Source organism: Maylandia zebra, linkage group LG4 (genome assembly GCF_041146795.1).
Source record: "Maylandia zebra isolate NMK-2024a linkage group LG4, Mzebra_GT3a, whole genome shotgun sequence".
Lineage (NCBI taxonomy): Eukaryota > Metazoa > Chordata > Actinopteri > Cichliformes > Cichlidae > Maylandia > Maylandia zebra.
In genome coordinates this window covers 36,256,825-36,273,390 of record NC_135170.1, presented here as the reverse complement: position 1 = coordinate 36,273,390, position 16,566 = coordinate 36,256,825, and the positions used below count along the sequence as shown (strand labels likewise).

Genomic DNA, 16,566 nt, shown 5'->3' with positions numbered 1-16,566 from the left:
TCGCTGGTTTCAGGTCTCCCTGAATAAAACGTGACGTTTGTTTTGGGCGTCATCAGCATCAGGAAGGAGCAGGAAGTAGGATTTTCTGTGTGGCTGACGGGTCGCTGCCGCACGGATCCACAGTCCCTCCGTCGTCACGCCTCCATAGCCCAAGAGTACTGTGGGCACTTCCATCTTTTATGTACAGCCTGTGGAGTCAAAATGGAGGCACCTGCGTTCAGGCGTACTGGAGGTACAACAACTTCCTGTTGTTATGGTAACACGTTGAAATTCGGCATCACTCGTTTCGTCATATCGGACCGACGTATTGTGATCTCGATTCTGTAGGAATTTGTCCTGATTTTCAGAATAAAAGTACCTGAAAGTGTAAAGAAAGATTTTTGATATAAAAAGAAACCGATGAAGCTTCAGGTCACGTTGGAGACCAACTTCCTGTAAGTCTATAACATGGCCGACGACCACAAAGGGGCAGAAAATGAGTGATTATGATCAGCTCAAGACACAGGCTCGCCGCACAGAAAAGTAAAGTCAGTGTTTAACCGTCACACGTGGAGAGGACCTCGCTGAGGCCGCCGCTACAGCGTCACGTCTTTTCTTTACCAGCAGTTTTAAAAAAGTCGCTGACTCGTCAGAAATGAGTGGAAAAAGGTCATCAGTGGGCTAAACTGAGCTGTGTGCAGCCTCTGCAGGCATGGATGTGCTGACGTTCGAGTCCCACTCGCAGACTGTTCCCTAGCTTTAGCATGACATGCTAATGAGAGCTGCAGGAGTAAAGCGAGTCAGTGGCGGGAAAGGCCAAGCGGCGCTGCAGCGCTTGTAAATCTCAGCGCGCAGCTGCAGTTGGCGCCTGCTGCCTCCGCTGTCCTCCATCATGGCTGACAGGATGTGATGTTTCTGCACGCCCTCCTGCTCGTCTGCTTCCTCCAGCCTCAGCGCTTACACGACTGCGTGCATCGACCTGATTGGACTCTTAGTGGAAGCCTCGATACACCAGCAGTGAAGGGGGAGGCAAACACGACAGCTCAGCTTCTACACAAAACCAAGAGCTGCTTAGCAAAAACAGCTAACAGCCAATCAGAGCCTCTGAATTCAACTCCGACTCGTCGCTGGGAGTTTGAAGGGAAGAGGTGGAGGTCAGGTGGAGTTTGAAGAGGCTGCTCTCAGAACACCAGTTTGTTTTTAACCTCGTCAGATCCAGCAGAGGTCTCGTGATGGTGAAACACCCGATCGATCCTAGAGAATACAAATGATCAAATATGAAATATAAACTAAATTAACCATGAAGGGAAATACAGATGTTTGTCTTTCTCTGGCGTTCCGGAAGCTTCCTGAAGAGATCAAACGTGAATAATTTTTCATGATCGTTTCACAAATAGCAGCTCGTCAAATATGAGGAATAATAAAAACCTGATGATAACCCAGAACAACCGTTTTATTGTGTTAGGGCCAGATCTGAGTCAGGAACACCTGTACACCAGGTGCTGGCAGCTGACACCGACAGGAAACAGGCTCACAGTGTTGGATCTTTATGATGTCAGAGAGGACCACAAAGCCCGCCCACCCGCTCTTCAAACTTTTTGCAGCCAATCAGAAAAAAGCTTTAGCCTTAACGAGTGAGAATGTTTCAGCTTTAGCTTCAGATCTCTGCTGTTGGCATCACAAACTCACTGTGTTGGTTCTTTTCTTTGCAGAGACCAAGCAGGAGTTGGAGGACCTCACAGCTGACATCAAGAAGACAGCCAATAAAGTTCGCTCAAAATTAAAAGGTACGTCCTGGCGCTGCTGCAGGAAACATCACGGTGCAGGCGAGGAGCTCTGATGAGGAAGCATCTTCTCAGACAGAGCGGAGACGCTCGTATCCAAACCCATTTATATCGACGTCCTGCTGCAGACAGCGCCGAGTGAATTCACGACGCATTCTTTAATTACTTTACAGGATCTACTGCGAGGCTCTAGAAGTTCACATTACTCGCTGTAAGTCAGTTTGGGTTCTCAGGGAAATCTCTGAAGGACGAGTGTATTTATATTCCTGTCCCATCCCAGCAGCATGAATCCGTTTCCTGCTGCTGTTTGAAGAGGCAGGACTTCGTGCTGCAGCCTGAGAGCTTATTTCGGTGCGCTGTGAGCAGCTTGTTTCAGCACAGAGTCAAACACGAGCTCAGCGCGCAGCTTGCAGGTGATTTTCAGCGTCTGTGAACGTTTGAGTTTTGCTGGTTGCTGTAAAACTCTTCAATTAAAAGCAGGATAGTTTACAAGTGTAAATAAAGACCCAGAACAAGGTAAAGAAGGATTATTCTGAACGGATTCATGCAAAGCAGCTATATCAAAGAGTCCAAGAACATGCAGATGGAGGTAGAAATGAGGAGTAGGGTCCTTAAATTACCTGTCAATGACGCGTGTCAGAGGATGTAAAGCTTGCCGTTGTCCCGCCCCCTGATCCACAGCCAAGCTGGCTCACAATCGATCCAGAAGTGGTGATGTCACGTAAGTATAACTTTTAGAGTCAGTCGTACGCTCGGGATCTTTGGTCTATTTGTGTGTTCCTAATATTTTGGACACTGACCTCTGAAAGCCCCTCTCTTGTTCTCACCTGTGTGAAACATGTGACCAGTTCTTTGTGACATTCACAGCAAATAATTCACCTGTGAACAGGTGACACAGGAGGCCACGCCTCATGGGGCCGCCATTCCTACACCCGTGACGTTTTAATGTGAGTCCAGCTTTATTGGAGGGTTTACGGTGTTTTCTGTTGACCTTCAGCAAAAGAAGACAATGTTCAGAAACAGGCGTGGCGGTATATCGAGCAGCAGTCGTTGGTACAGCAACACACGCACTCGCAGGCGAGCTTAAAGCTACTGAGTCAGTTCATGCTGAAGGTTCAAGGACATCACCGCTTTAATATGAACACCCTGAGGATGAAACACACTCACACACACACCAGAACGATGTGTGTGTGAAAACACACAGACGACATGTGCGGTCTGAGAATAGCGCTGATGCTGGAGATAAAGCTATAACTGGAACCCCTGCGAGGCTACGAGTGTTTTTATAAACACACACACTGCAGCAGGTCCTACTGTAGATCTGTCATCCTCGGGGGGTGTTTGAGGGATGGGTACAGACAGGCTCTGCCCACAGCAGATTTGTGTTCTTAAAAAGTCTTTGTCTCCGTGTCTGAGCGACTGTGGGTTCAGACTGTGAAACTGTCCAGTTTTTAAAGAGACAGTACCCCTGAATAACATCTGAAATAAGCCCGGCTGCAGTTGCATAGGAGCTTACAGAGGTGGGGCAAGCACATCCACGCCACGAGGTGTTCTGGCGTGACGCGTCGATATTATGTTTTTGATGTCAGCGGTCAGGATGTGTGCGATAAAGCCCTCATTCAAAGATTCACTCATCTGCTGGACTTTTACCAAGAAGAGCAAAGTTTGGGGATGAAGCTCCTTTTTTTAGACATTCTGCTTCCTATTTCTATCTGTTTCAGTAACATCAATCATCAGTGTGTTCATCAATATGTCAGATTTTCTGTTTCATCATGCTCCTGGACCGTGGTCAGCATGAAGCTCATAGTCCTGCAACAGATTTTTACGTAAGAACAAACATGTTTTTTTCTAAATAAGCTAAAGATGCTAAAGTCGTCCTCAATCACACGAGGACCCACAAGCTGTTGCTTACTCACCGAGTTTTCATCTCACTGTCACACAGACAAATGCACACCAACACCGCGCACACACACCATCAGTGCTACGTGATACTGCTGAGTCATTGTGGATCCAGCAGCGAGCAGCTGGGCCACGAGCCAGGAAGCACACACACACCGTGATTTTATCACATTACAAGATATCAACTTGCATTAATTTCATGGAGACTTAAAGCAGGTCCTAGCATAAGATTTCATCATCTTCATTACCACAGTGTTCCCAACAGACATGGGTCCCCACATTGTATCTAAAACAAGAACAGTGACTGAGTGGAAACCATTATGTAAGCATTTCAGCTCATCAAATGCCAGAGACAAACTCACATCAGAGTCACATGACACAGGACAGACCTGCAGCCGGTTACCATGGTGTCCACGCATGCACACACACTGCACTGAGGTAACGTCCAGCTGTGACGTTCTTTTCATTTTACATTCCTCACAGATCTCAGTCTGTCTGACCTTGCATTAGTTCATCTGCAGCTCTAGTCTTTGCATCGCCCCCTTCAGGCTGACAAGCTTATTACAAAATCCACACTTCAGGAGCGGTTCTCATGCTGTGGGCAAAAAGCCACTAAGGAATTGGCAATAATCACCCAATATAAAGAGAAACTAAGACGAATAACTAAATCAAATCAATCTACTGCGGAGTTTGTGCTGAAGTAACACAAACAAATGTTCACAGCAGACGAGGAGAAACGTGTCGGTTCCTGTTACTGCAGCCAAAGGTTTAGTGTTTGTAGGTTCAACAGTGTTTGTGTTCACTGCAGTCAGGCTGCTTCAGTTTGACATCGTTACACTTAACAGAGCTTTTGACGCCATGTAGTCGACCTCTGCTGTCACAGCTTCTGGATTGTAATGAAGGTTTTAATCTGTGAAGTTGGACTTTTATAAACACAGGTCATGTTTGAGAATTAGAAAGTATCTCTAACACCAGCTGTACAAATCATGCACGTCGTTTACGGTCAGAGCAGCGAGAAAGCAGATTTCAGCCTGAATATATGACAACAGACCTGATTTTGACACATCGACGTTGTTCCTGTGGAGCTTCTTTGGTGTTGCATTATTCAACTTCATTCGAGCGCTGAGGCGATGAAGCAGGGTGAGGATGAGGGGGGCAGTGTTGGTGAACAGGCTGTTTAACGTCAGTTTACTGTCCCATTCTTTCATTTGTCATATGGAAAAAAAACATTTTCAAAAATGTGTTTCCCTGCTGCTCAACGAAGGCAGCGAGTTTCAGTTTCCTGCATGAATTCTGAAAGAGGCCAAAACACATTTAGCAGAAACACTGGACACAAACCGCTGCGCTGGTGGAAGGATGAAAGATGTCTGTTTGCTGTTTGGAGTTTTGGTGGTTTCAGTAATTCAGTCTTGTTATTATATTGAATTACTCGCTTTCAGTCTTTGGTTGAAGTTCACTATGATAACCTTAGTTTGAAGCTGTTTAACGGTTTTCTCAGTGAACCTGCTGAACTCTGAGCGAGGCGTTCGGTCCTCGTTCGCCCTCGTTGTTTCCCGTTGGCGCGTCTGTTGCGTTGCCAGCTTTGCTTCAGCGTTGAACTCGCTCTGTTTGTTTTCCCGCAGCAATCGAGCAGAGCATCGAGCAGGAGGAGGGGCTCAACAGATCATCAGCGGACCTCAGGATCCGTAAGACGCAGGTGAGCCGTGCTTTTGTCAGGAGAGCAGATGTGACGTGGAACATCTGACCTCTGAAACAAGCCACGTGTACGGGGTCGTTTCAGCTGCATGACAATAAATTCATACCTTTCAAGTGAAACCTCATATGCTCGTTTTGACATCACCGTTTCAAACAGGCCAGAAAGCCCTCCTCCTGACCCCTGACCCCTGCTGGATGTTAGGAGGCTATTTTGTGTTTAATTGCCCTTCCAGCTGAAATGTTAACAGCCCCTTCATGCAAGCGGTGACCCTTGACCCCGTGCTGTCACCCACTCAGGGATCCTCCCTTCCTGCTGTACCTTCCTTTCTTCTTTCTGTTCTAACGTCCTACTGAGCGTGTGCGCCTCCTCACAGGAACCATGTGACTCGGTGCTATTTGTGTTCTCCAGGCGCCCTCTCGCCTCCGCAGCTCGTCTCGTGATTTGTCTGTAATTTGACCCTGCAGTATTCTGCTTTGTCATTGGCTCCTGGCTCCCCCCACTCCTCTCCAGCAGTCTGCTCCCTGCTGCCTCCTGGTGGCAGAGAAAAAGAACTGCAACACCACTGACAGCAGTGTGCGTGCTTTATGTCTGAACGCACACACACACATGATCTGATGAGACAAAGCTTTTGATGCATTTTAAGCTTTTCAAAGCTGTTTTATTGTCATCTTATAGTTTTGTCTAAATGTGTGACACACAGGTGTAGATTTCAGGGTGGAGGCCGAACGAGCCACAAAACTGCAGAGAAGTTTTTTATGAATGCAGACGTGGATGAATTTATGGCTCCAGGTAAAAGTGTTCTGTGTTCCTGCAGCACTCGACATTGTCACGCAAGTTCGTGGAGGTGATGACTGAGTACAACACCACGCAGTCCAAGTACCGCGACCGCTGCAAGGACCGCATCCAGAGACAGCTGGAGATCAGTGAGTACACAACACGCCAGCAACACGCAGTCTTACTGTATGTCAGCACCATGGTTGTTCAGAGGTCAGAGGTCATCTCTCAACCTGAAGGCTCGAAGGTCTTGATGACTCTGAACTGGCTGTAGGTGAGATAAAGCTTTGAGTGGTCAGCGAGACTAGAAAGGCAGCACAAACCTGTGGATGGAAGATAATGACAATCTAAACATCAGAGCTGCTGCTGTTTGAACCCACATCTGTCCGTGTGGGGCTGGCTCACCGCTGCCTCTGCTGGACGTCACAGGAACTGCAGCTGTTGGTGTTTCAGTCAGTTTGATGGCTGTAAATAATAAATGAGGTCAACACAGTGTGTTGATAAACATCACAGGACAACACACACACAGGGACACACACACTGATGCAGACAGATAAACAGTACAGACTGCAGAGGCCGCGTGCAGCTACTTTCCTCTCAGCAGCATCAGCTGACCTTCACACAGCTGCCAGACTTACCCTGTGTGGCCAAAAGTTTGTGGACACATGGCCACTGTGAAAACATGGAACATATTAACGTTTTCATCATGAGCCAAAACTCTGGCCTTGATTATTTTTTAATTCTACGTAAGTTTAGTCTCTCGGCTGTGGGTTTATACCAAGCACATGACCAAAGAGCTTGTATTAGTTATGTTCATACAGATTTCCTGTTGGATCGTGTTCAGGCGTGTAAGATAACGTGTCCAAGAACAGCGTCCCAGCTTTACTGTTTAACATCGGGCTGGATTCAGTTTAACTCTCAAGTGACTGAGTGCCATCAGCTGTTCGATTATGTGTCTCTGTTGGTGTGTTTAGCAAAACCTCATTTTCTGTCAGCTTCTTTTCCTGATTCGTCGTTTTCTCGCTGCGATGCTGTGCGACTCTAACTGTGTTGCTCTGTGTTCTCTCTCTGCAGCTGGAAGAACCACTACCAACGAGGAGCTCGAGGACATGTTGGAGAGTGGCAAGCTGGCCATCTTCACTGATGATGTAAGCAACGCACCTGAGCCCACCCGGCTTACGTTACCTGTGCCGTTCTGCATCCCGGCAAGTGTCTGGGATGCAGAACGGCCACGAGGTGCGCTGAGACATCAAGCGAACACGGCCACTGTCACATGACAGAAAGGGGACGGAGGGGGAGGGGTATGATGGGAGCTGCAGAGGTTTTTAATTTGAAGGAGTTGTGTCATGCTATTCCTGCTCCTTCAAATTAAAAGCTCCCATGTTTGCTGGTGACTGTAACTGAACACTGAGCTGCCAATCAGCACTGAGCTCGTCTGGTTGTGACGTCACAGTATAGTGACTGGGACACCAGAGGAGCTCAGGAAGAAACAGACTGACAGCAGTTGTTCGGTTACAGCAAAAAGGTAAGTCATTCTGAAAGGACTGGAGGTCAGAGGTCACAGCTGTATCCAGCATGTGCTGTTAGAAGGTTTAACTGCTAAAATCTTTCATTTAGTATGAATTAAATCGAAAGATTTAAACTGCTTTCACCCTCCCAAGGTACTTCAGCTCTGCTTTCTATTTAACTGCAAGTTGACATACTTCAGTACAGCTCAAAAATTTCAAATTAAAAGCCTTTCAGGAATTCAGCAGGCACAGACTTTAGCACTGAAAAGGTTTAATTTGAATCAAAGTTTAGAGTTTCCCTCAAGAAGAACCAAAAGAGAGTCTAAAAATATTTCACATAGTTGCACTTTTTCCACAATAAAACCATCTGAAAGGAAGATCCTATTAGTTTTACTTATCCATCGAAAAGCAGCTGAAAAATACTTTATGCTCAATTTTTTCACAAAAAATGGTTGATATGATTTTAATTTGAAAGATTGATTTGAAATATTGTCAAGAGATTTTTAATTGTATTGAAATTAATATAAAATGTAATTTTAATTTAATTTAATCTTTAAAAACATTTATGCATTTTTTTCTAAATAGAACCAGTTTAATAACTTCTATAAATGAAAACATGAGAAGAGTAGAAGATCTTCGATTCTTGACTTCATTTGTACGACTTCACTGATATAAAAAATCTGATGACAATAAATATGGAGAGAAAATTAAAAACAAACAAAAGAACAAGCAAATCAGAGTGGTGGAAAAAATCACAATTACTCCATCGCTGCTCAGAGTTGTGACCTGTGTGAACCTGCCTCGCAGATCAAAATGGACTCTCAGATGACGAAGCAGGCCCTGAACGAGATCGAGACCCGGCACACTGAGATCATCAAGCTGGAAAACAGCATCCGTGAGCTGCACGACATGTTCGTCGACATGGCCATGCTGGTCGAGAGCCAGGTGCGTCCCGTGATGCAACAGGAAATTCATGCAGCCCGTCAAAGGGCTGCCATGGGGCGGTTCAAGTTAAATTCTGCCTCCCGTGTGTTTTTTTAGGGCGAGATGATTGACAGAATCGAGTACAACGTGGAGCACTCCGTCGACTACGTGGAGCGAGCCGTCTCCGACACCAAGAAGGCCGTCAAATACCAGAGCCAGGCTCGCAAGGTAAGGAATCCCGGATGAGCCCCCATTTGTGTTATGAGCGAGATGATGTGTAATTTTGTGCGCTCAGAGTTGCCCCCTGCTGGACGCTACATCCAGGTGTTAAGACTTTTGACATCTTTAACCACCGCTCTGTTTTCTGTCGTCGCCCCGCAGAAGAAGATCATGATCATCATCTGCTGTGTCATCCTCGGCGTGGTCCTGGCGTCGTCCATCGGTGGCACGCTGGGCATGTAACGCGCTCCGCCACCTGCTGCCGTGACGACCGAACACCGACTGACCGACCGTCCGACCGACAGCCAGCAGAGAAAAGAAACACCAACGACGACACAAAAACTTGAAACACAAATGCAAGACAGATAACCAATCAGCTAGGAAGAGATAACGACCCAATCACAGATAAGAGGAAACACCACGGGTTCGGGTGGGGTTCAAAAAACAAGAAAAAACCACGAGAAAACACCATGACATCATAGCTGACTGACTACACTACATATACAAAAGAGGGTACAGATAAACCTATTTATTACAGATGTACATGTAAATGTATTGAACATGAAGCAACACGTGGGTTAGCTACCTGTAAAAACTGATGACCTATAATATGGCATTTACTTGTTTGTTTGCTTGTTTTGCCTCTTTTCTTATTTTTTAAAAGTTTCTTTCGTTTTTCCGGAGTCTCCGAGGACAGTGACGGCGACGGCTGCCGGGTGGGAGTTCTGCCCGTCGAGGCTCCGGAGCTTAGCGCCTTTGGGAACGAGCTCAGATAACAAAATAAAAGCCCAAAAAAAAGAGAGAGAACATGTTTCTATCACATTCTGGAACCCTGGAGCGTTCCTGAGCTGCGCCCTGGAATACTTTCTGTTCCAGAGCGCAGACGGGAACAAGCAGCCGAAGGTTCCGGAATGTCAGCCTGCAGAACGAGCACCCTCCGGCTTTGGCAGAACACGCTCCGCCCCCTTGTTGCTAGGAGGGGTTTCACCGCTGCCTCTTTAGACCACCTCTCATTGGTTGCTCACTCCTGGCGTTCACCTCAGTCAGCCAATGAAATTAGCTTAACCTGGCGAAGCCCGGCCTGCCACACGTTATTTAGGACGCATCAAGGACGTTGACCGTGACACGCTTCCCTCTGAGTTCGGGGGAGGGAGGAGTGTCCGCGGCAAGAACCTCCCCTTTTCGTCACACCTATCCAACCAAAGAGCCGGGGAGGGCCTCTGGTTGTCAGGCTGAATTTGATTGGCCGGCGGCAGAAAAGACCGTGACGTTTGACTGACAGGTGAACGATGGGGAAGGAGGGTTCGGACGAGCAAGAGTCAGTCTATGCAGTTTAGAAAACCACGCCTCCCCGTCACTGGGACAGCCAATGAGGATTGGGCATTTCGGTGATCTGATCAGGTCCGCGGTCGTCATCTCGAAGCTGTCACAGCTGTTCTTCCGGAAGATCCTAAAAAATGAAGAGAACGCATTAAAAAGTAAAGAAGAAAAACAAATGTAACTACAACACTAAGAAGCGCTGGTTGCCCTGGTTACCTGAGTGTCGCGGTGATATCGTTGCTTTCCCGTTTCTTGATGGGGAACGTTTGTTGCTTCGTTGTTTCCGTGGTGCTGCTGTTTTGGTGCGTGTGACGCGTCCCGTGACGTATCGGCCTGACACGATTTAGCTGTTAATGTTTAGTCTGTACGTTTTAAAGCATTCGCCCAGATCCTACCTGCAGCCCCGAGTGTGCGTGCGTGTGTGTGTGCGATTTTTCATCCACGCTGTGTGAGCGCATGAGTTGCACAGGTGCTACTGACCAGCAGAAGGTGTTCCTATTGGTGGATTTTCTCTGTGGAAGGTGGAACATGTGACACGCATACATTCATATAAATTCCCAACATATGCTGCATTCAATTGCAACCGGGAACTTGGAATTTCCAGTTTCATTAACCTGGGAAGTTTCTGATTAATATGACGTTGTTCATGAGTTCAAATCAGTTCTGAACGCCTTCGTCTGCTTTTACGTTCTCTGTGGAAAAGCAGTAAAGCAAACCTGCGGGAACGTTGATGGCTCGGATGTCATTCCCAGTGCTGATTTCCAAATTCCGCGGTACATTAAATGCAGCAGCAGCTCATGCATGAACTCCATGTTTAACTTTTCATGCAGACACACTGGACACTCGCCCCTAACTCGCGAATTCCCCGTGTTACATATCAAACCAGTGACTGCGTCGCTTATAGCATGCTGTAGCGTTAGCTTGTGTTTCGTGTAGATTATGTAGAAGCTGCTCGTTACAGATGGGTCATCAGTTTTCTTCCTTTTTTAAACATTAAAGACGTTTCTGTCCAGACTGGCATCAGGACAAAGGCGGCTGAAAATGTGGAGTAGAATTTGTTGCATTAGCGGTTAGCTGAACGTCTGCAGGACTGTCACTCCTTACAGCGACTGCTGATTAAAATAGAAATGTGACGCAGCAAACAGCCTATCTCAGGACTGCGTGCTGTGTTGAAGATCGCGCCACCGCCTGCGCTAACATGTAGGACCGCGGCGTTGAAGAGGAAGGGTCGTCTACGCTCAGGCTCTGTGATACGGAGGTTCACCTGCTTCTGTTGAGGCCTCGCTGGACGACCAAATACCACCTTAAAACCTCACGGTCCCCTCCTGCTCAGTGCTCACGATTAGTTTTGTTTGACGGCGTCTTCTCTGGTTTCACCTGTTCTGCTCTGGATCTTTTAGCTGGACCCTGATCGGGTTTCCGACGTCCCTGACTTATAGTTTTTGTTTCATGTTTCCTGAGAAATGTATTATTTGAAGCTTTTCAGAGACAGGGCTTTAAAAAACAGAACATGCCGCCTTTCATAACAAGTCAAAGCTGTTTTTTGCTTCCTTGCTCTGTAGAGACCTGCCGACAGGAAGCTGACATTAGCTTTCGTTTGACAGTCGTGTGTCCTCCTCAGCCAGCTCGAGCGTTGGAAAGCGGATGTTGTTTTGTGGAAAACGTGTTTTCTTACCCATCACAGTAGCTAGCATTAGCTTTAGATGTCTGTGGTGCCGTGTAGACGATTGTTAGGCTTTGTTTCATTCTTGGCTTCCCAAAACCAAAACATAACGCGCGTTCACCAAAGCTTCGCAGGCACCGTCCCCGCCCCGACTCCTCCAAAGAGCCCAGCAGATGTGTGGTCATGTGCCGTGTCTGTAGATGTAGGTCGATCTCGCACTTTTCTCTCTGCCCATTCGTTCCATTCTGGTTTTAGGTGTTTTCACATGTAGAGCTGTCAATTCAATATGAACCAGTGTGCTTGTTTTACCTGCGTTTACATGTCCCACGACTCCCTCGGACATTTAGAGAACCTAAACCCACGTCCCCATTGGCTGCTTCGTTCATCGTTCTTTGTTCGTTCGAGCGGTTGACGGTTGTCCAGGCGGCGTCGCAGTCGTCGCGGCAGTCTCGGGTTGGTGATTGTGGTGGATGCGAGGATGCCGTCATAGCACCAGCCAGCTTGTTGACACTGATTTTGCCATGTGTGAGTGTTTGTTTTCTGTAAAGTTCCCGCTCCTGCGTGGCGGTCACTTGTCGGGTCCCGCCGCCATCCTCTCGAAAACATGGACAAAACCTCACGAAACCCACGCAGGCAACAGTTGGAGATTCGGCTAAGTGAAGGTTCAAATGGTCGTCGGCACGTCTGCCCGCCCCGTCCTCTCGTCTCTTCCTGTCGTGCTGTAGATGTTTGGTTGTACAAAAAGATGGCGCAGAGGGTCGGAGTCTGCCCCCTCCCTTCGCCCTGCAGACCCCGCCCATCCCACTGTGTGTACTACTTATAATAATGGTAATAAAAAAGGCATGCAAAAGCGTTGTGGAGTTTGCATGATGGTGTTTTTTGTACCCCACCTCCCCGCCTCACCCTTCACGTCGTGCACTTTACCGCCAATCAGACCCCGTTTGGTTTCTATGGAAACACTTCACAGTTACTTTCGTTTGTGACGCGTCATTTTTACGATGTTTTCTTCAGAGACCGGTGTGATGTTTAAATAAATGTGAAAGGTTAAATTCCCATCCCACGAACTCCAGCCCTCCCGCCGGGTTCGGACGCCTCCGTCACCTCCCGATGTCTGCGTGTTCGCTTCCACTGTTGCATTTGTGTGTGTGCGTGTGCGTGTTGAAGCAGCACGAGTGTGTTTCAGTGTGCGAAGCGTCCAATCGCAGGTGGGCGGGTTGCAGCAGGTTTCAAAATTCCACTTTTTTTTTTTTTTAGATTGCGACAGAAGCGAGGAGAGAAGCTTGCAGACGCCATGATCACTGTTACCGCCGTGGCGTTGATTCGATTCAGACCAAAGCATTTCCGCCCTCCCCTCCAAATGTTCGCCGCTAATCTCAAAGAGCACAACGCGAGTCGAGTTTACAAACAGAGAATAAATATACAAATAGAAAAGCCCCACCCCCTCCACTGCCATCAATCAGACCGACCCGCCTCTCTCCCTCCACCTTCAGAGTCCGAACTGAAAACATGACACATCCGTGAAGTGAGTCCCAGTTGGTTTGCGTCTTCACGCTGCAGGATCAACGCTCCTCTGCAGGGTTACAGGCCACGCCCCCCACATACCTCCGAACAGCCGGAGAGAGAAAGTTAAACATCAGCAGATTTGGTCAAAGGTTGATCTCAGATCCTCCAGCGAGCATTCTTCCTGTGCGAGAGGCCGACTGCAGTCGTGTGACATCACATGTGTACGCAACAAAAATACAAACAAACATAAATCTGAGTCACATCTGGATGTTCGCCGCCGTTCAGCCTTTCTGTTGTTTCCATTTCTGACAGAGCGGGCGCACAACGCTGGAAAAAATCACGTGAAGAGAGTTTGAGCGCGACACGCAAGACGCCATTAGCCGTTAGCCCGTGTGGGAGTAATGCGGTGTGGGCCGACCCTGACTTGGGAGTCGCGTTCCAGCGCTCTGCGGTTATTTCTGCACGCTGACTCGTGAGCACAGCGGCGTCTGTCTTTGCCGCTTCGTCGCTCCTCCGCTGTGGCGCAGTTAAGCCGCCTCCACGCTGATTTTTGTCTTCCTGAAACTATTGTGAAAAACCAAAACGTGCTCGGCGCCCCGCTCTGGGTGATGACATCACAAACATGTTCAGTGTTCTTTATTTGGCGCTCGCGCTCGTCCCGTTGCTCTCCGACAGTATTCACTTTAAACAGTGTTTATGTTCTCTAGTGGGAGGGGTGGGAGGGGTTAGGGGAGGGGCAATAGAGACAGACCACGCCCACAATCACCCCTGCCATAACAAGTAGGAAAGACACTGAAATAACATCGTTATCCTCATTATTACTGTTGTTATTACTATGATTATTACCAAACAGACAAATTAAGATGCAGTAAACATTTGCAAAAACCCGGAGGGAGACCGAACGGCTTCACACAACGTGATCGAATCAACTTTAAAAATGGAGGTGATGACGATTCTATAATAGCAATGATTTAAAGAAGTACAAAGGAGTTATGTTATCATAATAATAGTAGTCATATTGAATATTGAATGCTCGCAATTTTGTCAAACTGAAACTGGATTCTTTGTGTTATGTAATTATTGTAAATAACTTCAAAGAGAGAAAAAATGACTTGCATGTCTATGTATAAATCTACTGAGATATCTATTCCCGTCAAAGTCTGCACGTAGGCCGGCCTCTGTCCTCTTTCGCCCGCCCTTGCTGTGGCGCCCCCTCTGTTTGTACCGTGCAGCTGAGTTGCGACAGCAGAGACTAGGAGAAACTTGGCTTCCTATTGTCGCGTCTGCACACGCTCAGTTCAGAAGCTGTGTCTGCGCCCACCTGTGGATGGAGAAGGCACGGCGGTGTTTTTAGTAGCAGGACGCCCGCTGAGCGGTGCCGCCGTCCCTTTGAGTGCCCGTGTCTCTTAGTTTCTTTCTGAAGGAGCGAATGAAAACACCACACAGGTTTTTGCGGCACAAATGCAGCCACGCCTCCATCTGTTACCCCAGGTCCAGAGGCTCCACCCACTGGCTCCTCTGATGAAAGTGCTTCCCTCCATATTAGGAAAATTAAGCCCGCCTTCAGGGCTTTCCAGGCCACACCTGCACGTCACTTTGGAAGCCAAGTTAGCAGTTTTAAACTCTCCCTCTCTCGCCGTCCTGTTCAATCTCAGCTGAAGCAAGCTCGCCAAACGACACACCGAAAGCTCCGCCTCTTTACCTGACTGCTTCCCCAGAGTTTAGCCTGAGCCTAGGTCTAAAAGAACAGACTCAACCTGCCAGCACTTAGCCATATCCAATATCATCCTGCTGCACTGTAAACAATCTGACTGGCGAAAGTGGCTTGGTGTTACGGTGCCAGGTTGCTTACGCCCGTCAGAACCGAGACTCGGCACGTTAATGGAGTCGTCCATCTTAGTAGAAGAATCGTCGTCTCAGATGGTTAGATGACCTTCGGTCTGCCGCCGCAGTCTTCCTTCTGCGTGGCTTTTCCATCGTTTAGTCCTCACGAGTTCCTGGAGGAGGTCTCAGCTCCAGACAACACGCAGGTGAAGCGGTCCACTTCCTGTGGTTTCACCTGGTGTGACGGCTCAGCGTCACCTCCACGCCACGGCCACCAGCGCCACCACCTGGTTTCAGGCCCGCTCTCTAGCCTCACACAGGCCTAACCTGACGAAGCGTGCAATATTCAGAGAAACAAGGGCTTGTCTTTATCATGCAGAGGCGTTGGCCATGGCACGGGAACTTCAGACGCTGTAATTGCGACAGCAGAAGCGTGAACCCCACCTGATTTTTAGGGCGTGGGATGAGTGAGGAACAAAGCTATCTCGGGGGAGGGGGACGGCAGGTGGAGGCGGAGCCCTGAGGTCAGAAAAAAGCAAAGCGCTGAATAAGAGAGAGGACAGGGGCGCCGCGCGCAACTTTGGCCGGAAATGCAACTTGTGTCCCGTTTTTTTTGTGTGTGTATGTGTGCGTAGCGTAATGTAAAAGCGATCTGTCCCCCCCCCCACTCCACCTCACCACCCCAACCCTCTCCCCCCTCCAGAAAGAAAACATTCCCCCCCGACCCTGCCCCCTCCAGCCCCCGCCTCCCCCGTCCTCCCCCCTCTCTTGTACTGCTGTTGGCTGTTCTGTTTAGTTCATGTGACGTGCCAGTATTCCCCCCACCTCCTCACCCCTTGCCCACTCCCTCCTCTCTCCTGCCCCCTCCGCCCTCTCTCGCTCTCCCCCTCCTCTCTCTCTCTCTCTCTCTCTCTCTCTCTTCATGGATCTTTAAGATGACAACTCTATGCAGATGCTGTCTTTTATAAGTGTGTCAAAATTTTAATTTAAAATAAAAACTTAAAAAAAAACAAACCCTGACAGACATATTGAAATGATAACAAAAAAGAATAAAGAAAAGGATTGTTCAGTGTACCCTCGCAGCGTCTCCGGATCTTTATTGCTTTGTCTCTGTTTAATCTCTCGCACTCACCTGGCTGCAGGTGTGAGCATTTAAAGGCTTCGTTTACTGGGAAAGTACCTGCATGTCGGCTGCACCTGTTCAGCTGCTCACCAACGTCTAATCATCCAAACACAGGGCGGCAGCACGTGCATTCAGGTATGTGGACGTGATGAAGCTGAGCCTCAGAGTGAGGAAGAAACGTGATTTCAAAGACCTTGAAGGTGGCACGTGGTTGTTGACCACTTTCAGCTGATAGGTAGGCAACAGGCAGTTAACTAAACCCTCAATCAATGTGCAGAAGAGCATCTCTGAGCCTTCAAGCAGCAGAAGACCACACCAGTGTCACACTGTCATTAAGAACAGGACACTGA

At 48.1% G+C, this 16,566-nt stretch overlaps 1 protein-coding gene across 1 annotated transcript in view; it reads left to right on the top strand.

Moving 5' to 3' along the window:
* The window catches only part of stx1b (syntaxin 1B), a 48,941-nt gene extending 32,774 nt beyond the window's left edge, over positions 1-16,167 (top strand). Inside the window, exons 4-10 of the mRNA XM_004556498.5 lie at positions 1,692-1,766; positions 5,285-5,358; positions 6,173-6,281; positions 7,207-7,280; positions 8,448-8,585; positions 8,682-8,792; positions 8,946-16,167. Of these exons, the coding sequence (XP_004556555.1) occupies positions 1,692-1,766; positions 5,285-5,358; positions 6,173-6,281; positions 7,207-7,280; positions 8,448-8,585; positions 8,682-8,792; positions 8,946-9,026 (662 nt within the window). The 3' untranslated portion in view covers positions 9,027-16,167. The remainder of the gene's footprint in view (positions 1-1,691; positions 1,767-5,284; positions 5,359-6,172; positions 6,282-7,206; positions 7,281-8,447; positions 8,586-8,681; positions 8,793-8,945) is intronic.
* Positions 16,168-16,566: the final 399 nt, after the last annotated feature.